The sequence below is a fragment of the Triturus cristatus genome, chromosome 3_2, assembly GCF_964204655.1.
Source record: "Triturus cristatus chromosome 3_2, aTriCri1.1, whole genome shotgun sequence".
Lineage (NCBI taxonomy): Eukaryota > Metazoa > Chordata > Amphibia > Caudata > Salamandridae > Triturus > Triturus cristatus.
In genome coordinates, this window is record NC_140584.1 from 668,910,249 (window position 1) to 668,932,320 (window position 22,072).

Consider the following 22,072-nt stretch of genomic DNA (forward strand, 5'->3'; position numbering starts at 1 on the left):
AGTCAGGGGGGCGGGGCCTCAGGGGAGTCAGCGGCGGGAGCGGAGCGGGACGATGAAGGGTACAGAAGGCAAAAAGGCACAAGTAAGGGGGCAACGAATGTTACAGAAGGCAAGGAGAGCTATGGAAATACAGGGCAGCGAGGGGAACAGAGGCAAAAACCAGGCACCGAGACACGGCCCAGCGAGGGGAACAGAGGCAAAAAATGGGCACAGAGCAAGTACAGGCAGCGGGGGAGAACAGAGAATAGCAGTTACGGGCACAACAAAGAGGAAAGCAGTACAGGCAATACAGTGAACCAACCTATCTCAGCAGCGGAAGACACACAGGCGGTGCTGTGCGGTGGGGGAGCGACCTACCAGGTAGGGTCAAGGGTAATTCACCACTAATCCTTTATGGGATTCCGGAGTAGCGTGCTACTCGCCAAAAAAAAAGCGCTGCCTTCAACACCCCATCAGGGGTAAGAAGCGCTATATAAATACAAACCTTTTTTTCCTCTTCTATCCTTCTGCTATCTTTCCGAATCCAAAGAACTAACATATCCACCACTTAAAATGTACTTGCATGTTTCACTATACTAATTCAACACTAATCCTCCATGAATATACCTCGTTATCATGCAGTCTTTTTCCCCGCAGGGAATTACAACGCGGTCGTTACAATGACCACGTTGTAATTCCGCATACCATTACCCCGCAAGTCGTAACTACGAATTGCGGAGGGGGATGCTGTATGTTGGAATAGTATAATTTACTATTCCAACTCCAGTCTGTGCGGACAGTAGGGAAGGTGTTGGATTTTAAGTCCAACACCTTCTCCCCCCTCCGCAAGTCGTTGTTCTGACTTGCGGAGTAATGGTATGCGGAATTACAACGCGGACGTTGTAACAACCGCGTTGTAATTCCCTGCGGTGAAAAAGTTTTGTAGTAAACGTTGTTTACCATCCTCCATGGGTCCCGGAGTAGCGTGCTACTCGCAGAAAAGCGCTTCGACGCCTCGTCAGGTGTAGTAAGCGCATACAAATGCAATTACAATACAATACAATACATGTGTACATGAGTGAGTGAAGAACACAGAGGGCAAGGATGCAGAAAACATATTTGATTGGTGGTTTGAAGGCTTTATTGGTGGTGGGATGATACTTCATAAGCTCTGTCATACAGAACATGAGCAAGTTTTACCTACATATGAAGGGGTAAGGTACAATCTCCAAAGGAGCTGTTAAGGGATAGTATAGAGTGATTCTCCAGTGTGAACCGCCTCTGAATCCCCAATGTGCCCTCCTAATTAATGTTCTAAAACTTGGAGATGTACTAGCATGATCAAAGAAATGTAAAATATAGACTGAAAGAAACAAGGGCTTCAAAAACATATGCTCATAAACATGTATTACCTAAATATGTATAGCAACCAAACAAAAAAACCTTACTACAAACATTTTGTAGAGAAGAGAAAGCTTCTCTAAGTTCTGATGTGAAATTGTTGTGTGGAGTAAGTCAGCTGCAGAGCAAGGGAGCATAGTACCAGCCTCTCAGAGAAGGCATTGAGATCACTGGAAAATTCGATCACTAAGTTAGTTTGAGATACGATAAAAATGTATGTAACAACCAATCAGTCTCTGTATTACTCATAAGACTTTCAACCACAAGCAGGTAATCTTATATTCCTAACAATGCTTGGAAAACATCACATTTAGTAGTCAAAAGTTTGTCTCTCCATCTCAGATGAAAGGAAGATAGTTAAAAAAGGAACATGGTGAAAATGAGTATTGGCTTGGTGGAGCAGACCAGATTACCTGGCCTGGCCATTTTCACACACAAATCTCAAATTAAAGAGGAATATATTACATAAATATCAAAACCTGCTAAAAAGAAAAATGATTGCCCCTGTACTACACAGCAGAACGGACTTTGTAACTTACAAAACCACTTGACCTGAAGTTGCCTGTCGTACAATCATGAAATGCATAGTTATTTATAATTCACAAACAATTAAATTCTGACTATTTTCCAGATGTCTGTGGTTGTGCATTATGTGGGAAAGGGGTATATAATGATATCAGTGTGTTTGTTTTGTTCTGTCATGATAAGATGACAAGTGTGACATCTTCTTATGGGAATGGGAGTTCAACACAAGGTGGCCTATTAGTATGCATCATTATTTTAATATGGCGAAATATGTTGACTGTTAAAAAATCCATAAAAATCCATAAAATGAAAGTTAATCTCTCTAACAGAAGCTTTATTTTTTCGTATCACCTCTCAGGTTTCTCCTTTTTAGCAACCTCGACGTCAGTTGGGCCGATGAATTCCCTCCAAGCAGGGATGACGTCCTCATCTTCCTCTTTTGATGGCTTGGAAATGATCAGTACATGGCAGGGCCCACTTGCCATAAACTGGACTAGCTCCTCAAACTTTTCCTGCAGGAATAAAAGTTCCACAGTGAATCAAGGCTATCACAGTAAATCAGAGGTCTTCAAACTGGTGGGCGGCCCCCCTGGGGGGCCTTAAAGTTAGCCACCTTGTAATGGGGCATCGCTAACAACTTTTGCCATTTATATGCTGGCTGGGAGTATGTGTAAACAAGCATTTGTAAACCAACAGGTCTCGCATTTGCGAGAGTTTAAGCTACTGGCATTGTAAATGACAATGCCTTTTATTTTCTGTTTTGCTAATTAACATATAAATAAAAGGCATTGGCATTTACAAAGCCAATAGCTCAAACTCTTGTAAATGCGAGACCTATTCAAAGAAGTGGCCTGCCATTGTCCCGGGCTGCTCGAAAAGGTAAAGCATGCATGGCGCGCTGAATGTTGCAGGAAAGCATGTCGTGCCTGCATAGGAGAAACTCATTCAAGAAAATACGCTTACAAACTTAAAAAGATGTACCGTGTAACAACCAAAGTAGAAGGGCCAGTCCTCATGGGAGGTTACAAATGAAGACAATGCGGTACTAAGGAAGGACTAAAAAGCCTATTAACGAATCACAAGACAGCATTTATGAAAGTCAATTACACAAGCCAATGATAAATATGGGCTGAGAGTGGGTGGGGCTTATATTCCATACTCCAATACAGCATGCCGCAGAGCAGTGCATGCGCTGCCCAGGCTTGACCAAAAAGGGGTAACAGAGCTTAACTGCAATGTATAAATATGATGAGACATATTTAAAAATTGTTAATTAAAAAATAATAATAATAAATTGATGGACCCCCCTCCCCCACCCGAGGATTTTTTTCTTTCTTTCAAGGGGGGGGGGCGCAGCATTAAGAACTTTGAAAACCACTGCAGTAAGTCCTGTGCTCCCTCTCCACAGGCACCTTAAAAAACACACAGTGCCTTTGAGCCGGCCTTGCATGAGGGTTTTTTCTGAGTGTGGTTTATTAAGACACAGTGAGCTCAACCAGGTATATTTCCTCGAACAGATATAAAATACACTAACATCTGTTTGATAAGTTTGGTAAGTTCCTTATTAGGAGGGGGAAGAGACAGGGCTGCCCTCTCTCCCAGCTTCTGCGTGCGCTGTCTGTCCATGGAGATAGGCAAATTGAATCAGAGATAGTGCTCAAATAGACAGCATCTGGAGGAAAGGAGATAATTGAAACTGCAGATTTTTTCAGACCGTGTCTGTGGCTGACCTAGAGACCTAAATGGAGGAACTGCTGCTGTAAATACAGGTACAAAAAAAGGTGTCAGTCTTTAAGATAATCATGGGTAATTTAGAAGTCTTGGGTTTGACTTTAAACCCGGATAGGTTAGTATAGCAAAAATAACTCTGCCTTTGGCAAGCCACATAACATCTGACATCAGAATCATTCTCCATGTAACTAATGAGGTACAAATGACATAGCTATGATAACACTCTTTCGAGTGGATACTCTCTCTAATCGCATATTCCTAACTATGTGCATCTCTCCTAGTCCAAGTAGACATGGAGTGTCACAGACAGACTGAGGACATTGACTGCTTGCAAACTCTAGCTTGGAACATTATTAACTCTTAAATGTAAAGTCTACAGAATGGGGACGAAAGCAAACTGTGAGTAATCTGCGTATAGCTAGAGCATTCAGAAACATTATTATCGAAGGTAAGTCTCCTGTCCTTCTGATAGGTAATTCTAAACATGAACCCCTCACACTGTGAATCAATATCAAAGCAATTATCCCCACAGGAGGTGGGTCTTAGGAGTGGACATAACACTGGGAGGGTCCTATAGGATCCACAAAGCAAAATGACTATCCCTGAAGACCAGTCAATTGATACTATAGCTTTAGACTGCAAAAGGCGAAGGTGGAACATTAGAGACTTGGGTGCCGATTAGGATCCTGGAAAAAATTTCCCCAACCGAATTGAATCTGGACTTTTTTCCGTACAAATGGTAAAAGCGCCGTACAAACTGCCAAGTACGATTCGTATGGGAAAAAGTCCATACAAATCGCATTGGGAAAATTCCCCCACACGTCCTCGGGTCGGGAAAAGTCTCCGACACGTCCCCGGACATTTTTACGTACAAATGGGAAAACTGAAGTCCAAATGCGCAAGTACGATCCGTCCCATCCGTCCGATTGTACAACTGTATGGAAAAAAGACCGTCCGGAGCGAACTCCCATAGCAACCATGGAGATGTCCAAACAAGTGCCCGGTACGTGCCGTACCCCCCCCGCCCACCGTATGTTCGCGCCGTACCCCCAGCCCCCCCGCGGATGGGCACGCCGTACCCCCAGCCCTCCCGCGGATGGGTGCGCCGTAACCCCCAGCCCCCCGTATGTACAGAGCGTACCCCCCAGCCCCCCGTAGCGCTGGGGGTCCGCACCGTACATACGGGGGTGGGGGTACGCTCCGTACATACGGGGGGCTGGGGGGTACGGGGGTACGCTCCGTACATACAGGGGGCTGGGGGGTACGGGGGTACGCTCCGTACATACGGGGGCTGGGGGGTACGGTGGTACGCTCCGTACATACGGGGGGGGGGTACGGCGCGTACCGGGCCCCCTAATCAGCTCGCATCGCTGCATACTTAGCTACTCCGGCACTTTTTAGGTGCCGTAAAAATTTTCCCATCCGGACTGCAGTCGGTGCGAATCGTAATTGCTGGTACGTAAAAACATGCCTAACTCTGTCCGGACGTCACGTCCGCGGTGTCCCAGATCACATTTGTATGTATTTTTCTGTCGGTTGGTCTTTTTTCCGATTCGTACGGAAATGGTGTTTCCGTACGAATCGTAATTGCATGTTTATAAAGTTTTACAACCCGGTACGAGTCGGACGGAGAAAAAGCTCCGCCCCACGGTTTGTACCGGGTTTTTCCAGGATCGTAATCGGCCCCAAAATCTCCCTCATATCACACACATGGATCTTTCTAAAGTTCACATCTCCCAAGAAGCTCTCCCAGCAAAAAAAGTTAAATATGTATTGCTTATGACTACAGGTTGAGCTCATATATTTTAATTAGAAAACAATTAAAAAAAAAATATTTATGTATATATATATATTTTTTCACCAAAACGACCAGATCTTTAGAAATGCACTGGAGAGCTCGCCTCCCACTTGGGTCTTTAATATCAGCTTCTCTCAGCATACCGGCAAACAATAATGCCTGACGCGTTTTGAGGCTAATGAGCCTCTTCCTCAAAGGCTGTTAGTATGTACATGGCGCATATATTCGGAAAAAAAAAACTTTTTTTTTTGGGCTTGAGGGTTGTTTGGGGACCCCTATATCAATGCTGGGTGGTTAGGATGTGACGAAACTGCCTCTTTAGCCATTTTTTGGCTTCGTTTTTGCTGCCTAACTCAGAGAGCGAGAGAGAAAATGGCGGCCGCCGCTTCCTGGTTTCGACCGATTCGAATGTTTACTAAGATCTAAGAGCCAATCAGAATCGCGCTCGCGCACGCCACCGTACGCGTACGGTAAGCGCACCGTAAGCGCACCGTAAGCTGGCTCAGATATATATATTGATTTAAAGGCTATTTTCTCAGAATCTACTGAACAGATTTACACCAAACCTACAAAAGGCACTTCCTTGACCTGAGGACTAGCTCTCTGCCAAATTTCAAGTAATTCTGTTCAGCCGTTCGGGCTATAGCTGTGTCTAAAGGTCCTATGGAAAAATGCATGGGAAAAACGCGTTTTGGGATCCCCCTTTTATCTCAGCCCCCGCTTGACGAATCCCCCCGAGACTTTCAGGGTAGGAGCGGAGCGTAGCGCCCCACCTATTTTGAAAAATTCGCGAGGATTCGTCGACCGGCGCCAAAGTTATTCAAAATAGAATGTTGCGGATTTCCTATGGAAACAGGGTCCTAACTATAACTACCTACTGGCGACCGCCAGTAGGTAATATAGACAGCCTTTTTGGATTTTATATATATATATATATATATATATATATATATATATATATATATATATATATATATATATATATATATATATATATAACAGGACCAACTAAATTGTAATGGGCCCTCCAAATCTCCTTGTATGGGAATATTTTAGAAGTGGCAATCCATTCCCTCACCACTGATCTTCTCACAGAGGTCATATCTCATGATGATATGTTTCCCACTCTAGGGTCTCACAAGTTGTTTTACAAGCAATATGTATCGCTGTTGTGTGACACTAGTGATCTGCAGATACCCATCTCTGGCTAAATCAATTACAATATATTAACAAATATATAAAGACTTAAGATAAGTATAAACCAGGCACACATCGCTGATTTGATGCTCAGAGAGATAAAGCAAAAAGAGGACAGCCTTGAAACAATGGTATCTATTACGGTATTCTAGACAAAATTGGGGGGATGCATTTTCGAAATACATGAGTATAAGGCTTATTTAATACCAAGAACTATTGAAATTAAGAAAGGATGGGGTAAGGCGAAGCGTCACAAGATTGTGGGGTGCTCTTCAGTAGAGCTCTGCTCCGGATTACTAAATCCCCCACTATCTGCCAGATATCCGTAACCCTTTAGGCCCTGGAGGACTGGCAAGTTGCTTAGCATTTGACATCGTCTGAGCTGCCTCCCACAAGGTTTGAGAAAGAGGAGGCAGGCAGGCGTAGCTCAGCATCGGACCTGGAGCCGGATGGGCCCACCTGGACAGCTCGAGAAGAGATTGAAGTAGGCTGCCCAACTTTGTCCAGTGCTGCTGCTGGTGAATACGGTCCATCACTTGGTAGACGCCAAGTGAGACCACCTGCATCAAGGAGACAGAACCTAGGGGCTGCATGGCTCCCACGATGGAAGTGCTGGTAGTTGCTCTTATTTAGATTCTACCACTGGAGAAGACAGCACAGTGGGGAAGTCTTCCCCCTCTCTACCCATGTTCCCTCAGATCGCATAGCTGGGACCCAATGACTTGCATGGTATGATGGTTTACTGATAGAATATCGATGTCACAAACATCGATGTTCTAAATATCGAGTTAAAAATATCGACAGAGGGTTCGGCCAAGGAGCCGATAATGGCAGATGCGTGAACTCGGAGCTCCAAAGCCCACTAATTATTGGCCCAAATCACTGGCGCCCGAGACCAGGAAACGTCCTAAATCTGGCCTGGTGGTGCCAGGACGGCAAAAAGCTTGATCCAGTGGCCACCTCGGCTCCCAAGCTAAAGGGGAGAGTCCAGGTTCTCGGAAGCTGCCGGTGCTGGAAGCACGCAAGATGGCGGCCCGGGACTGATCGGCGCCCGAGAGGAACTTGTCAGAGCTTGTGCCCCGATCAAGGGCTCGTGGACAGTGGTCCGGAATGGGCTTCAGAGCAGAGTGGCAGCCCGGCGGAACTTATCGGCGGTACTGGCGCTGCCATGAGAGAGGCGAACGCACCGCAACACGGCATCCGGAGGTTGGGAGCAGGACGGGGCGTGCAATCAGAGCCCAGTCGGGGCTTGTGGACTAAGGTGCGGGCCCGGCCATCGTCCCTAGCAGCGGGGGAGCAACCGTCACCCCTGTAGACCACGAGGGAGTGGGTGTTGCCCCTCAAGCTGGATACGGTGGCGAGGAGTCACCGTCGGAGCCTGCAGGCTGAAGAGTGAAGGCTGCTGAGGGGGCTATTGCCTCCCCCTGGGGTGAGCACCGCCCGAGGGTTTCCCCCAGGACTGGGACTTGGGCCTTTAGGTCCCTGCTGGCGGAGACTGGGACTTGACCTGCTGAGGAGTGGCCGCTGCTATTCTGGAAGATAACCTACGCCCTGGGGCGCAGAGGGGTTTCGAGTCTGGCACATCCGCTCCCTCTGAGGTGTGTTGGAAGAGGCCCGGAGTCCATCGGGACTAGCGTGGTGGCGCAGGGGGCACTACGACTGCTTTGTGGAGCAGCTGGGAGGCAGGGGTTTTGCGGTGCGGACCCTTTCGCAACCTGGTTATGTTGGTTGCCCTGGATCTTTGCAGGCCTCCCTGAGGAGAATAGGGACGGCGCAGGGGGGTACACCCCGGACCAATGCAGGAGTGGCTGAGGGCGAACTGCCACCAAAGATTATGTAAAGATTGCCCCAATTTTCTGTGTGGGCGGTGGTTTGGGTGAGGACTCGGCCCTTGGGTCTGGACTGTGAAACACAGGACAGTGAGTCCACCAACAGAGGGGCTGCCCTAGGAGTAGAAGTGCGGGGACCCCCCCCGAGTACCATAGGCCTGCTCCGTAGAGCGACGGACAGAGCTGCCGAACTAGTTGCTGGGTTGCCCTTCCCTCCCAGGCAAGATCCCTTAACCGTGTGGACTTTCCGGCGCCATGGGAAAACTTCGAGGTCGAAGGCTGGGGCCTCGCACGACCCAGACGATAGCGCCCAGGAGAAATCGTAGACTGCTCCAGAGGACCCAGTGCAACTGCAGCTGGGCAAGATACTGGAGGCCATACCGGACACGAAAGCTACTCTCCATCAGGACATCAGCATGGTTGCGGTAGGGCTCGGCCTTCTGCGAGAGGAGCACAAGAAGCTCTCCGAGAGGGTGAAGGAGACCGAGTCCAGCATTACCAAAATAGCTCCCGCCCAAAAGGCCTTGGAACAGCAGTTGGAGGCCCTCACCAACAGGGTGAGTGTGTTGGAGGGACAGGCCAAAGATGCAGAGGGGCGTAACAGGTGGAACAACATTCGAGTCCTGGGCCTGCCGGAGGGAGCTGTGAGCGGCGACATAGTGTCCTATGGAGCAATGGTTGAGAAGGGTGGTGGTACCTGAGGGCCTGTCGACTTTCTACACTTTCGAAAGGGCCCACAGAGTCCCGGCCAGGCCTCTGGCGCAGGGGCGTCTTCTGCAGCCAGTAGTAGCCCGGTTGCTCCATTTCCGGGACAGAGATGTACTCCTGCAGAAGGCGCGCGCAGAGGGCCCCTACACCGTTAACAACAGCAAAGTTTCCCCCTTCGCCGGATAACACTCTGGAAGTGCAGAGAAGACGGGCCTCAATCCTGGAGGTTAATTAACATTTCCCAATACAATAAGTGCAACAGTAGGGAAAGTGTTGGATAGCGGAATAATTAAATTTACTAATCCAGCTCCAGTGAATGCAACAGTAGGGAAAGTGTTGGATAACGGAGGGGTAAAAATTACTATTCCCACTTCAGTGATCGCAACAGTAGGAAAAGTGTTGGATAGCGGAGGGAAAAAAGTACTATTCCGACTCCAAAGAGTGCAATAGCAGGGAAAGTGTTGGATAGCGGAGGGGTAAAAATTACTATTCCCACTCCAAAGAGTGCAACAGTAGGGAAAGTGTTGGATGGCGGAGGGGTAAAAATTACTATTCCCATTCCAGTGAGTGCAACAGCAGGGAAAGTGTTGGATGGCTGAGGGGTAAAAATTACTATTCCCGCTTCAGTGAGTGCAACATTAGAGAAAGTGCTGGGTAGTGGAGGGGTAAAAATTACTATTTCCACTCCAGTGAATGCTACGGTAGGGAAAGTGCTGGATAGGGAAGAGGTCAAAATTACTATGCCCACTCCAGTTAGTGAAACATTAGGGAAAGTGTTGGACAGCAGAGAAACACAAAATTACTAATAACACTTAAACAGTTGGGGAAAAAACATATTACAAAATAAAAAAATCATAAAAATAAAAAAAACAATATTTAAAAAATATAAATTTTAATCTATTAAACATATAAAAATAAAACATATTATAATATTAATTACATATAACAAAACCCTACAAATAATATATAAAATAATTTAATACATTTATAAACAATAATTATTTGAAAGTAGCAAATATTAACAAAATAATGTATTTAAAACATAAATATATTTATTTTATTTCATACCCTAAAACACCACACCAATAAGAAAACACTTCAACATTTTTAATTACATTTATTTCCATAATTAACATAATCATTAATAAATTAAAAAACATCTTATTAATAAAAACATCTAAATAAACATTAATTGAGTACACAAGCTTTAACACTCTAATATCCACAACACACACCTAAATTAAACTATAAAATGATACAACAAAATGATATATTATTTTTTTATTTTCAAAGAAAATCTATTACTATTAACTAATAATTAAATTACAAAATGTTATTTAATACCCACCCTTACCCCCTTTAACCCCTTCCATGCTCATGACGGAACGATTCCGTCATGAGCATCGGTTGAGCTGTGCTCATGACAGAACCGTTCCATCATGGCCCCGCCCGCGCTCGAACCCTTCAGCACCGCGGGGGAATCCGCGCAGCGCTGAAGGGGTTAAAAGTAAAAAGAAAACACAAAAAAATAAACATTTACCCAAAATAAATATCAAATAATTAACATTACTTAACAACTATATATTAATTAATTAAACACAAATTACTTCCCACCCTTTACTCCTATAAACACCAAAACACACACATACATTTAATTACACAATTACAATAATTAATTAGCAATTAATTAATTAAAATTAACAACTAAATATTAATTCATCAATGAAAAATAATTTACTTCCCACCCTTCCCACCCTTTGCACCTATAGAAATTACCACAGACAAATATAATTAATTACACAATTACCAACATTAATTACAAATTAATTAATTACAATTAATTAACAACCAATTATTATTTATAAATTAAAAATACATTTCTTCACAACATTTAAATATATAAACACCACAACACCCTCCCAAAATTAATTACATAATTACCATAATAAATTACCCACCAATTATTAATTAATTATTAATAAATTAATTTACACATGTAACACTATAACATCTCAATTAAACAAATAAAAATTAATCAATGAATTAAATATAATTGAATTGCTTCCCACCCTATAAACTCACAACTCGCTACAGAACTAAAAATGGAAAAATAAAATAAAAAAACATAATTCATTTAATATAATTAAATTACTTCCCACCCTATTCCCCTATAAACCCAGAACCCACTATGGAACTGAAAACACAAAATTCAAATACAATTTTTTTAAATAAATTTAATATAATTAAATTACTTCCCACCCTATTCCCTATAAACTCACAACTCGCTATGGGACTAAAAGTGCAAAATTCACATAAAAAAATAATAACTACTAAAAATGTAACACATATATTAAAAATACAGACAAATCTTATACAAAAAAAATACATCACATACATATAAAATATACACTAAAATACATTACAATAAAAAACGTTATTTTTAACAACTATATTTTTGCAAATGATATTTAACACTTCGATATTTTAAAAAAACTGTATTTCTTACTGTAAGTCGATAGTCATGACCACGATATCCTTGGTGTCGATATTCCTGACCCACAATATTAATAACTCGATATTCTGTCACTGCACCAGTTTGATAATTGCTGCCTTCAGGTGGCCCAGGAAAGGGGGCTAATCCATGGCACAGTGAAAGCCGGTAGGTGAGCCCTGGGACAGAGGTGTGGTTGGCCCTTATATTTAAAAGAGGCCTGCCCTGATAAACTTCTTTAGGAACTTCCTCCCCAATTAGAAGCTAACTTTTAAATTGGAGTACCAGAGGGGCTGACTGGTGATTGTACACCGGCGTTATCAGTGAATCTCCAGCGGGGCCACCAGAGTGTGCTGAAGACAGCAGTTTGGTGAAAATTAGACCCATGAGATTCAGATCAAATAGCCCCAAAATACTGTCCTTAAGATATTGCTTCCTATGTTGGACTACCCTTGTTGGAAATCAAAGTGCTGGCTGATTTCGCTCATAGTGTTGGTTTTGCTATGAGCGGGCCCTCTGACATCTGGATATAAGGCATGGCACTGCTCATACCTCGTAACCTTTACGGAGGACAATTAATCTCTGGGGCCCACATTTAGCCCAACGAGACTCAGTTATGGGCAGGGACAAAGAGTCCAACAAACTAAAATGGAAATATTGACAACAGTATCAACAAATACTGCAACGTCTACAACTGAATCTAAGGCTGCAACCATGAAGTCAATCATTGCAGCGATTCAAGAATCTCGATCCTCTCTGGAGCACAAGGTCAATGAGGTTCCCCTTTATGAGTCACCCATGCGACAAGACACACATTATGCAGTAGATCATATCATAAAAGCAGAGAGGTGGATTTCATCAGCTGCCTCCCTCATGGTCTAGGTTACGGAACTTAGAAAAATTGCTAAGACGCTTAGTGAAAGGATGGCAGACACCGATGGTAGGGCCCGCAGGAACAACGCTAGACTGGCTGGATTCCCAGAGGGCTTAGAAGGTGTTGCCCCAACACAATTCTTCACCAACTGGCTTAGAACGTGAGTCCCAACTGAAGGCCTTTCCACCTGCTTTGTGGTGGAGAAGGCACATAGTGCAAATCCCTGGCCAATCATAATGTAATTCCTCAATTACATGGACAGCAATACAGTCCTCGAGATGGCAGTAGAGGTCACACTAGAATTCAGCACTGTGATGGTGTTCCCAGACTACAACAGAAAAAGCAGGAACAAAGATGCTGCTTTACTACAGTAAAGCAAAATCTGCAATGACATTTTAGTATACTTTGCTGTTCCCTGTGAAGACAGCGCTATAAAAGGGTTTATCAATACGGGTTAACTAAAGGCTCAAGGGGAGTGGCTATCTTATTACACAAATCCCTACCACTCCAGGTTATCTAAGCAGTGTACAACACCTTGCGACAATATGTAATGGTTTTGGGCTCAATGGAGGGTTTACTATGGTATCTGCTTAGTGTTTATGTCCCACCAACTCACTTCCACAACACACTCCAGAATCTCACAGACTTGCTATTGGGTGCACCAAAGGGGACAGTATTTACTGGAGGAAATTTTAATGATATCATAGGTGCAAGTATAGACACTAGGGGGGTACAGAAACCTCTGCCACTTGGAGATCCATAGCTGTCTGCCAGTGGTCAGATGCATTAGGCCCCTGCGAACTTTAGCGCATCTGGTACTGTGGTGTTAAAGCATATACATACTCTTCGAATAGGCGTAAATCTTAATCCCATCCAGATTACTTCTTTGTTCCAGCAGCAGATCTGGACAAGGTAGCTAGGGAACACATACAGAGGCCTCTGTGGAACTAAGTCATTAGATTTGATACAGGTAATAGGCCATTAATGCGCCTGAATGCCATGACAGCGCTGTCACAGAACACATTAGAGATTACATTAAGGTCTAATTTCACTCATTCCCAGGAGCTGATCACTCTCGGGCAGTGCTCCAGGAGGCCTACATTGCCACTTTACGAGGTAGGTCAATTCCAGGATACATGGAAGGAACAAGAAAAGGGTCCTGGAATAGGAGCAATTAGAAAAAGAGATAGCCAATCTGGAAACAGTACACTTATCAACAGGCATAACTGACGCACTACACCAGTGAGACATACTTAGACTTGAATATAAACAGATGGCTACAAATGCCACAAAGAAGACATGGACAGCTTCCTAGCATCACTTTTCCAAAGTAGGAGACAAAGCAGGTAAGCTACTATATTGATTAGTGACTAAGGACTTGTCATCCGCGGTCATTCCCTCCATTGATTACTTCACTGGAAAGGCAGTTGTTTGTCCTCGGCCAAAGCAGAAACTTTATAAATCCTTATATGTGGCTAGACCTGTCCCTACCAGAGAACATAACAACCAAATTATTAACGACCTCATCATTAACACCCTTGCTGAAATCAATGAAAAGACACTCTTAACCTCCCCATTTCAGAAGATTGTATAATCAGTGCCATATAAGACCTACCGACAGGGAAAGCTCTGGGACCATACGGCTTCCTGGGAAATGACTACAAAAGGTTTGCCTCCACTCTAGTTCCACACCTTCTAAGTGTCTTGGAAGAAGCCAACACAATGGGCTTATTCCAATCCTATCTCCAAGGACCATTGGTGGTACTTATACCTAAACATGGCAAGGCCGCTAACAAAAAACTTGTCTTACTGCCTGATCTTCCTAATAAATATTGAAGTGATTGTGCTGGCGAAAGAGTCTTGCTAACAGGTTGTGAGGCATGATTAGGCTTTCCTGTTTTCAGTTTCTATTTTTGGTACATTCTGGTGGGGTTTTTTCAGTTTTTTCAATACCTTAAAAAACAGTGATTATCAGTTGTTACACATTTTCGCGCCATTAAAAACAACAAAAACAGTGTTTTTCCAGGGTTTATGGAATTTTTAAATTTAATTGTAATTATTGCTTGCTTTCTGCACTGATAGAGCAGCATCTGTATAGATAGAGTATGTACAGGGAATATGAGGTCCAAATACATTTTTACTGCACCAGAATGGACAGTCAATAGCATTCTTCATTAACTCTGAAGATTGTAAAGATGCTTTCAGCATACCATCTAGCAAGTGACAAGGATCTCTTACAGGGAAGCATTTCAGCTCAGGTATTGATTTTGACAGATCATCATACACCTTTTTTTTTTACATCCGTAGCTGAATTACTGCAAATACAAACAATATCACACCAATCTTTATAAAACTTGGTTGGAACTTTTTTCAGCAGCATTCCAAGTGACACTGCGTTCCATGTTTACCAAACGTCTGGTGTCATGTTTTCACCACTATCTCAGATGCTTGGTGACAACATTCTTTTCACATATACCTGTCACTAAATCTTGCATTGAATGTTTAAAGCTTTGGGTGTGTGGCAATCAATACTGACTCACTAGAAAAGGGGGCTGATGTGTCAAAGGATTTAACCCATTCTCTGTCTGTGGGTAAATGTGATGGTACATATTAGGAAAGATTCTTATGAAACCAACCATTTTACCTATAAGTGAAATCAAATGTAGCCAAAATATCAAATATGATTTTGATATTTCTCGATTCTCTACAGTTTATAAAATAACTAAATAAGACCTAAAACATGCTCCTAAACACTGAGGGGGGGATTTACAAGCCCCTTGCACCACTTTTGCGTCACTTTTAACATGGGAAAAGCGACGCAAAAGTGGCGCAAGGCGCTTGTAAATCTGCCCCAGCATCTTTAGACCAAAGACCACAAAACTGAAAAAAGCAGAAGGAAGAAAAGACAATGTTTTAGTGACATCCCTAAACAACAAAGCTCAAGCAGAATAATGTTAGCCCAGTCTTTCTTCATGCTACCATGTAAAACAAAGTTACATTGTATTGGCCCCTTCAGGAAGAAATAAAAATGTCTCTTTCACTCATCTTTTCCTTTCTGTGAAAGGCACTTAGTCTGTGGTTGCAAAGGTGTTTTTTCAGTGTTTATATGTTTACACAGGTGATGACTATTCACCTTTCGGTGGAGTTTTATCAGTTATTATAGGTTTAAACCTAAAACCAGATAGCCTAGGCATGATCTATATCAGGGGCCTCCAACGAGTAGCTCGTGAGCTACTTGTAGCACATCAGCACTCTCAATGTAGCTCTTAGAGGAGAATCAAAGCCCATTACTTCATTCAGAAAGTCCCTGCATATTAAAGAGGGCAGAACTGCTCCTCTCGACCCTTAGACCACCAGCCAAACCAATGGCAAATATTCATGATATGGTCCAAACACACAATGTCGGCCTGTGGGGTCTGTTACCTGATCGTCTCTCTTCACTCAATCTAGCTAAGACACAAGCAGATCATCATGATGTAGGGTCTGCTCTGTCAGTCACACAATGTATGTGAATAATGGGGCATGAAAGTAGAGTGCCAGAAGTAAACTGAGCAGTATCCAATGCTGACCCACCAACACATGAGACTGCAGGAGCCATATTGAAAGTGTTCGTAAGACGCCTGATCAGCCCACGAGCTGAGGAGAGTTGGGTATGGTTCAGAACTGAGACAATTCAGTGCCGCATGTGCATTAGTCTGTGTATATGTGTATATGCACAGTTTGGCACATTAAAGGCATCCTTAGTTATGGGGAGCATCTGTGCCCATGATTGTAATATCTGGTCATTTGAAGCAGAATCTGTCCATGTGAGGCGTTTGGATGTAAGTACTCAATGAAAATGAAAAGTTTGTGGACTTTCTACATCTTAAAATGAAAACTAATATTCTGACAGCAAACCATGTTTTTATTTTAGAAAAGTTTTTTCTGGAAAATTGAGTTTGCACAAAATGGAAGTGATATTAATTATCACTTGAACCTGATAAGCAAATGAAGACACAAGATTGCAATTCCAAAACACACTTAGAGTTTATAGTTGAATGATAATTAAAGCAGAGTTAAGGAGATGTATTGCTTTATTTATTTCATTTGTACCAGAAGGCACAAGATGCTTTGTTTGTTATCTTATTAGTCAGGTAGAGGCATTTAATATTTATACATTTTTCCTGGCCTTTCTGCTGGTAACTTCACTCGAAATGCTTAGGCGGTTATTACTGATAATCCTGGTTAGGGTGGTAATAGTGTGACTTTACTTTATGTGGTCACTATTAAAAAAGTAACAAAATGTGCCAGTAGCTTCAGGGAACTTTCATTGACCGGAAATAGCTCTTGCTACTGCAAAGATTGGAGACTCTACATTAGCTACGGTGATTGTACCTGATCACTACCAGAATAAGTGCATTCGAGGATCTGTGTGCCTTTATTATGGTTAATTCTGATAAGGTGTTCATCTCTATTAGTTGATGTTTATTGCATCAAATGTTGTCCAGTGTGAACTTCACTCCCTGTGTCCATGGGTTCGTTGAAGCCTTGTTTGCATCCAAATATTCTCAAGTTCTGGTTAACAGTTCTCTCTCCTCACCATTTGCAATAGAAATGGGCCCAGGGCAGGTCTGAACCCTGCCCATTCTTTTAATCACTTTAGTGGTTAAGCCACTGGCCTATTGGAGAAGGAACAATGTGCAAGTGTGGTGTTTGTGCTGGGAAAACATAATGGGAGCTAGATTGCTCTATATGCAGATAATCTATCTGCTCTTGTTTTTCTAAAAACGTGCTATGTCTGTCCCTCACCTGATGCAGATGCTGAAGATTTATAGCGAGGCATCTGGACGTATACTCTACTGGGACAACCTTGCATATTTCACAGTACAAGGTGGGGAAGATGTCAGAGCTTGGACAGAGCCAGATACTCAATGCCAGAAGGCTTCAAATATCTAGGCTTATATATGATGTTATAAGAAGACCAAATCGAAAATATAGCTCCACTGTAAGGCCATGTCCAGAGAGATATACAGACATGGCAAGGCCTCCCTCTTACAACAGAAGGCAGGGGAGACATGTTCAAAATGATACTGCTTCAGAAACTGCTTTATACTTTGCAAGGCTCCCTCCCCCACTTCCAAAATACTTTTTCCTGAGATTTAAGGCCCAGATTCAAGCGTTCCTCTGGGCTGAAAAGGCACCCTGGGTCTCTAATGACAAGTGCATCCTGTCTCAATTCAATGGAGGCCAAGGCATAACATAGATACAATTGTATTACCTTGCATCCAAGCACTCCCAAGCACTGGCTGTTAGGCAATAGGGATAATTCTGCATATAGACTCAAATTAGATGTAATGAACGGGATAGAGATGTTAAGATGTTACTTCTTCATCCTACCGTATGCAAGTGCCCATAGCTAGCTGGACTAACACCCTGAAACTAATCAAATGGGAGTAGTATACTAGGGAAACTCTGCTTTAGCAGGGGAGTTGCCTGCAACAGGTAAGGGGTCAGAAATGGATTCTGAGCTTGGGACCAAATAGGCATTTCTAAGCTGGGTGGATTGGGTATCAAATCCTTTGACGAGTTAAAGGGCAGGTTTGACTTACAAATACTTACATTCTATTATTAGCAACAAATCCGGCATGCTTTAAAATTTTACCCAAAAATATTTATCGACCTACCAGACTTTAGCCCTCTTGAAGCCAAATTTACCATAGAATCCATTGTCAAGAAGGACATTTTCCAGATTTACAAATCTCTGGTCTTAAACATTTGAGATCCCCTAGCGCAGCAGAGGAATAGGTGGGAGGCTGGGCTGGGGATATTACATGATGCCAACCGGCCAGAGCTGTGTACAGTGCACTGAACGTTTGGCTGTCTTGTCCCACTGCGACTTATATGATTCAGATACTTGCACTAGGTTATTACAACCCTAATTAATTTTATGTGTTACTACTGTTTATATCTTATTAATTGCCTTTGACATAGAGCTTGTAAAATGTAAGTGATTTAGAATTTTTTTATTTAATTTTTAATAGAATTCATAATGTTGTAGCGGGTTGTTGGGTTGGTAGGTAAGATAGGGTGGGAATTTAATTAGGTAATAATTATTTAAGAATTAATTAATACATTTTATTTAATTATATGATTGATATTTATTAAGTGAATTATGCAATACTGATTTATCTTTGTTACATGTTATTTGCGGGCTGTTAGGTTTGTAGAGGTATAAGTTGGAAAGTAACAATTATCAATTAATTAGTAATTGTAAATGAACAAGTTGCTTACCTTTGGTAATGCCTTATCTCGTAAAGACTCTATCAAGCTGCAAATTCCTACATTAGAATAATCCCCAGGACCGGATCCAGAAACTTTTGACAGGTAGTACTTCTGCGTGCTGGTAGAGGCGCTGTTTAGCACTATGGGAGGTCATCCGCGCCAGAAGTGACATGTGCGGTGCCTATATAGGTGTCACCCCAGAGTGCTGACATCAGTTTCTTTTTGAAACTTTCCACATCAGAAGTGTGGATCCACAAGGAACACTGACCACTGGTGTGCTAAGCTATGGCCCTTAAAGTGGTAAATCCTTTACCCAATAATACGCTAGCAAAGCAGGGAGGATGGGAGCTAGATAGGCTCTACCAGATAAGGCATTACTGAAGTTCAGTAACTTATTCATCTGTTAAAGACTTGAGTCAAAACAGTAGAGTGAGTGTGCAAACCTTCAGGTGGTTGCCTTTTGGCCAGTGCGCAGCACATTTCGATGTAGAGCACCATCTATTGCAAGATGGTCCATTTCTGCACAGCCTTCCCTTTCTTGACCCCGACATACCTCATGAAGAGTTGATCGTCCACCCGGAACTCACAAGTGAAAACAAGGTAGAATGACAACACTCTTTTTGGGTCCAGTTGGTGGAGTCTCTCATTTTTTTTAGAGGGGTAGGCGTGGCAAAGAAGGTAGGCAGGCCTATATAGAAAGGATTAACAACCTTTGGTAAGAAGGATGCCGAAGTTCAAAGGACAAGTTTCTCTGGGTAGAAGGTAAGTTATGGAGAGTTGGCAGACAGTGCCTGTAAATCACTGACCCTCCAGGCAGATTTTATCACCACTAGAAAGGCTGTTTTGATGTGGTTAAAAGTCTGAGTAGGCAGTTGTGGAGCAGATCAAAGGGAATGCACATGTATGAATCAGGTTGAGGTCCCACTGGGACATAATAAAAAGGCACTGGTGGGAACATATGAAGGAGACCTTTAAGAAACCTATTTACAATCAGGGATTCGACAAGGAATGGCTGATCTGCAACTGCAGAAATGCTGAAATGGGAGAAATATAACACTTTAACGTTCACAAAGCAGAGCCCGGTTGGACCAAGGAAAGAACAAACTGAAGAACTTGAGAACTGGTCAGTTAATTGCTTCCAGAGTTGTCCTTCATCGGCGGGAGTTTTTTTATCGTCTGTTTAGCGCTAAGACACCTTCGGGTAATTGCGCGCTCTATAAAAATATTTCAGTCATTCATTCAAAGGAGTGCAGAGAATCAACATGTTCATCCGTACACCACGTCACAAACATGTTCCAATGCCAAGAGTATACGCCTGGCTGCCAAAATAACATTGCAGACTTAAGGTGGAAGGTTGAAAGTTGTCAACTGTTGTCGCTCAATCTGCACACATGAAGGAAAAGCATTTTTAGGTTTGGGTGCAGAACCCTGCCCTGTTGCTGCGACAGAAGATCCTACCGAAGAGGCAGCCGATCGGAGGACCGATGATCATGCTCAACTACTCGGGATACCAGATTCTCCATACCCAATCCGGAGCCACAAGAATCACTTGGGCCAGGTCGTTCCTGATTTTCTTGAGAACTCTGGGCAGCAGTGGTATTGTCAGAAAGATACATACATACAGAGCTCCACTCGAGAGGAAAAACATCTCTGAGCAAGAGCTGCCTTGGAAACTCCAGTGCGCAAAACTGCTGACATTTTGTGTTCTCAACAGATGCCAACAGACCTAGCCAAGGGTCTCCCACTCTTGAAAGAGTCATTGCACCACCTCCGGATGGAGACGCCATTCACGATTCGCTAGGAATCGACAGCTTTTATCCACTATGGCATTCCTAGAGCCTGCCAGGTTTTGAACCATGAGGGATATGCCCTGATGCTCCAGTCACATCCAGCGGCGTAGCACCTCCTGACAAAGTGTCCATGACCCCACCCTGCCCTGTGTATTGCAGTACCACATGGCAGTGGTGTTGTCCCTAAACACCTGCACCAGCCTTTCCTTGATTGAAGGACGAAAGGCTTAAAAAGTCAGACAGATTGCCTGAAGCTCAAATGGGTTAATATGAAGCTTGAATTCAGCCAGAGACCACAGTCCTCTGATCTCCACCTCTCCCAAATGGCCTCCCAGGCCATTTGGGAGCATCTGTCACTACAGTCAGCTCTGGTTGGGGAAAGGAGATGGGTCTGCCAGTGACCCAATCATGGTTCATCAGCCACCACTGCAGGTCTTTTGCAGTTTCCTTCACGATCTTGACGATGTAAGAGAGATTTCCCTGATGCTGTGCACACTGGAACTTTGGGCCCCACTGCAGAGCCTGCATATGCCAATGGGTACGTGTCACAAGCAGGATGCAGGTGGCCATGAAGCCCAGCAGCAGCAGTCAGTCTCACCGAAATCCAGGCTATAGGCTGAAACACCAGTATCAGAGCCTGAATATCCTGGACTCGCTGTTATGGGAAAATAGGCCTGTGAGAAAGTGCCCTCTTTCTGCATGGTTGCCCCCACTTTTTGCTGACTTGCTGATGTGCTTTCAGGTATCCAGGGCCTATGTTCTTTCCCTAAAACTGCATTGAAGCCTACTCTGGCCACAGGTCAGCCCCTGGTAAATGGTACCACAGGTACCCAGGGCACTGTGACCAGAGAAGGCCTCTAAGGGCTGCAGCACTTACTGTGCCACCCTTAGAGGTCCTCCTGTACCATTACACTCACACACTGCCTTTGCAGGCAGCGTGTTTTGGTACAGAACAAAGTGAAGAGTCGACATGGCACACATCTCTGAGTGCCATGCCTACAACCCACTGCCCTGGTATAGGTCAGTCACCCCTCTAGCTGAGTGTACAATACCAGTGGTGAGGGTACAGGTGCATGAGCCCTGTACCCCTACAGTGTCTAAGTCCATTCTTAGACATTGTAAGCACAGTGCTGCCATTCAGAGTATACGCTGCTGGGAGTTTGTCATTACGAACTCCACAGCACCATAATGGCTACACTGAAAACTGAGAAATTTGGTATCAAACTTCTCAGCACCTTAAACCCACACTGATGCCAGTGTGGGATTTAATGAATAATGCACACAGAAGGCATCTTAGAGATGCCCCCTGAAAACTAACCTACCACTAGTGTCCAGGCTGAGTGGCTGCTTTCAGCTGCCACCACCAGACAAGTTTCTGGACTCCTGGGTCGAGAGCCTGCTGCTCTCTGGGGCCTGAAACAATGCACATCCTGGGACGAGGTGCCACCAATCCTCCTCCCCCAGGGGCAGGGTTCATGAAGGGGAACC

At 43.7% G+C, this 22,072-nt stretch overlaps 1 protein-coding gene across 3 annotated transcripts in view; it reads right to left on the reverse strand.

The window, feature by feature from the left end:
• Positions 1-22,072, reverse strand: part of NME9 (NME/NM23 family member 9) — a 592,734-nt gene that overhangs the window by 284,317 nt on the left and 286,345 nt on the right. For all 3 annotated transcript variants that reach the window (XM_085648664.1, XM_085648665.1, XM_085648663.1), the window contains one exon: positions 2,257-2,417. In XM_085648664.1, the coding sequence (XP_085504790.1) occupies positions 2,257-2,417 (161 nt within the window). The remainder of the gene's footprint in view (positions 1-2,256; positions 2,418-22,072) is intronic.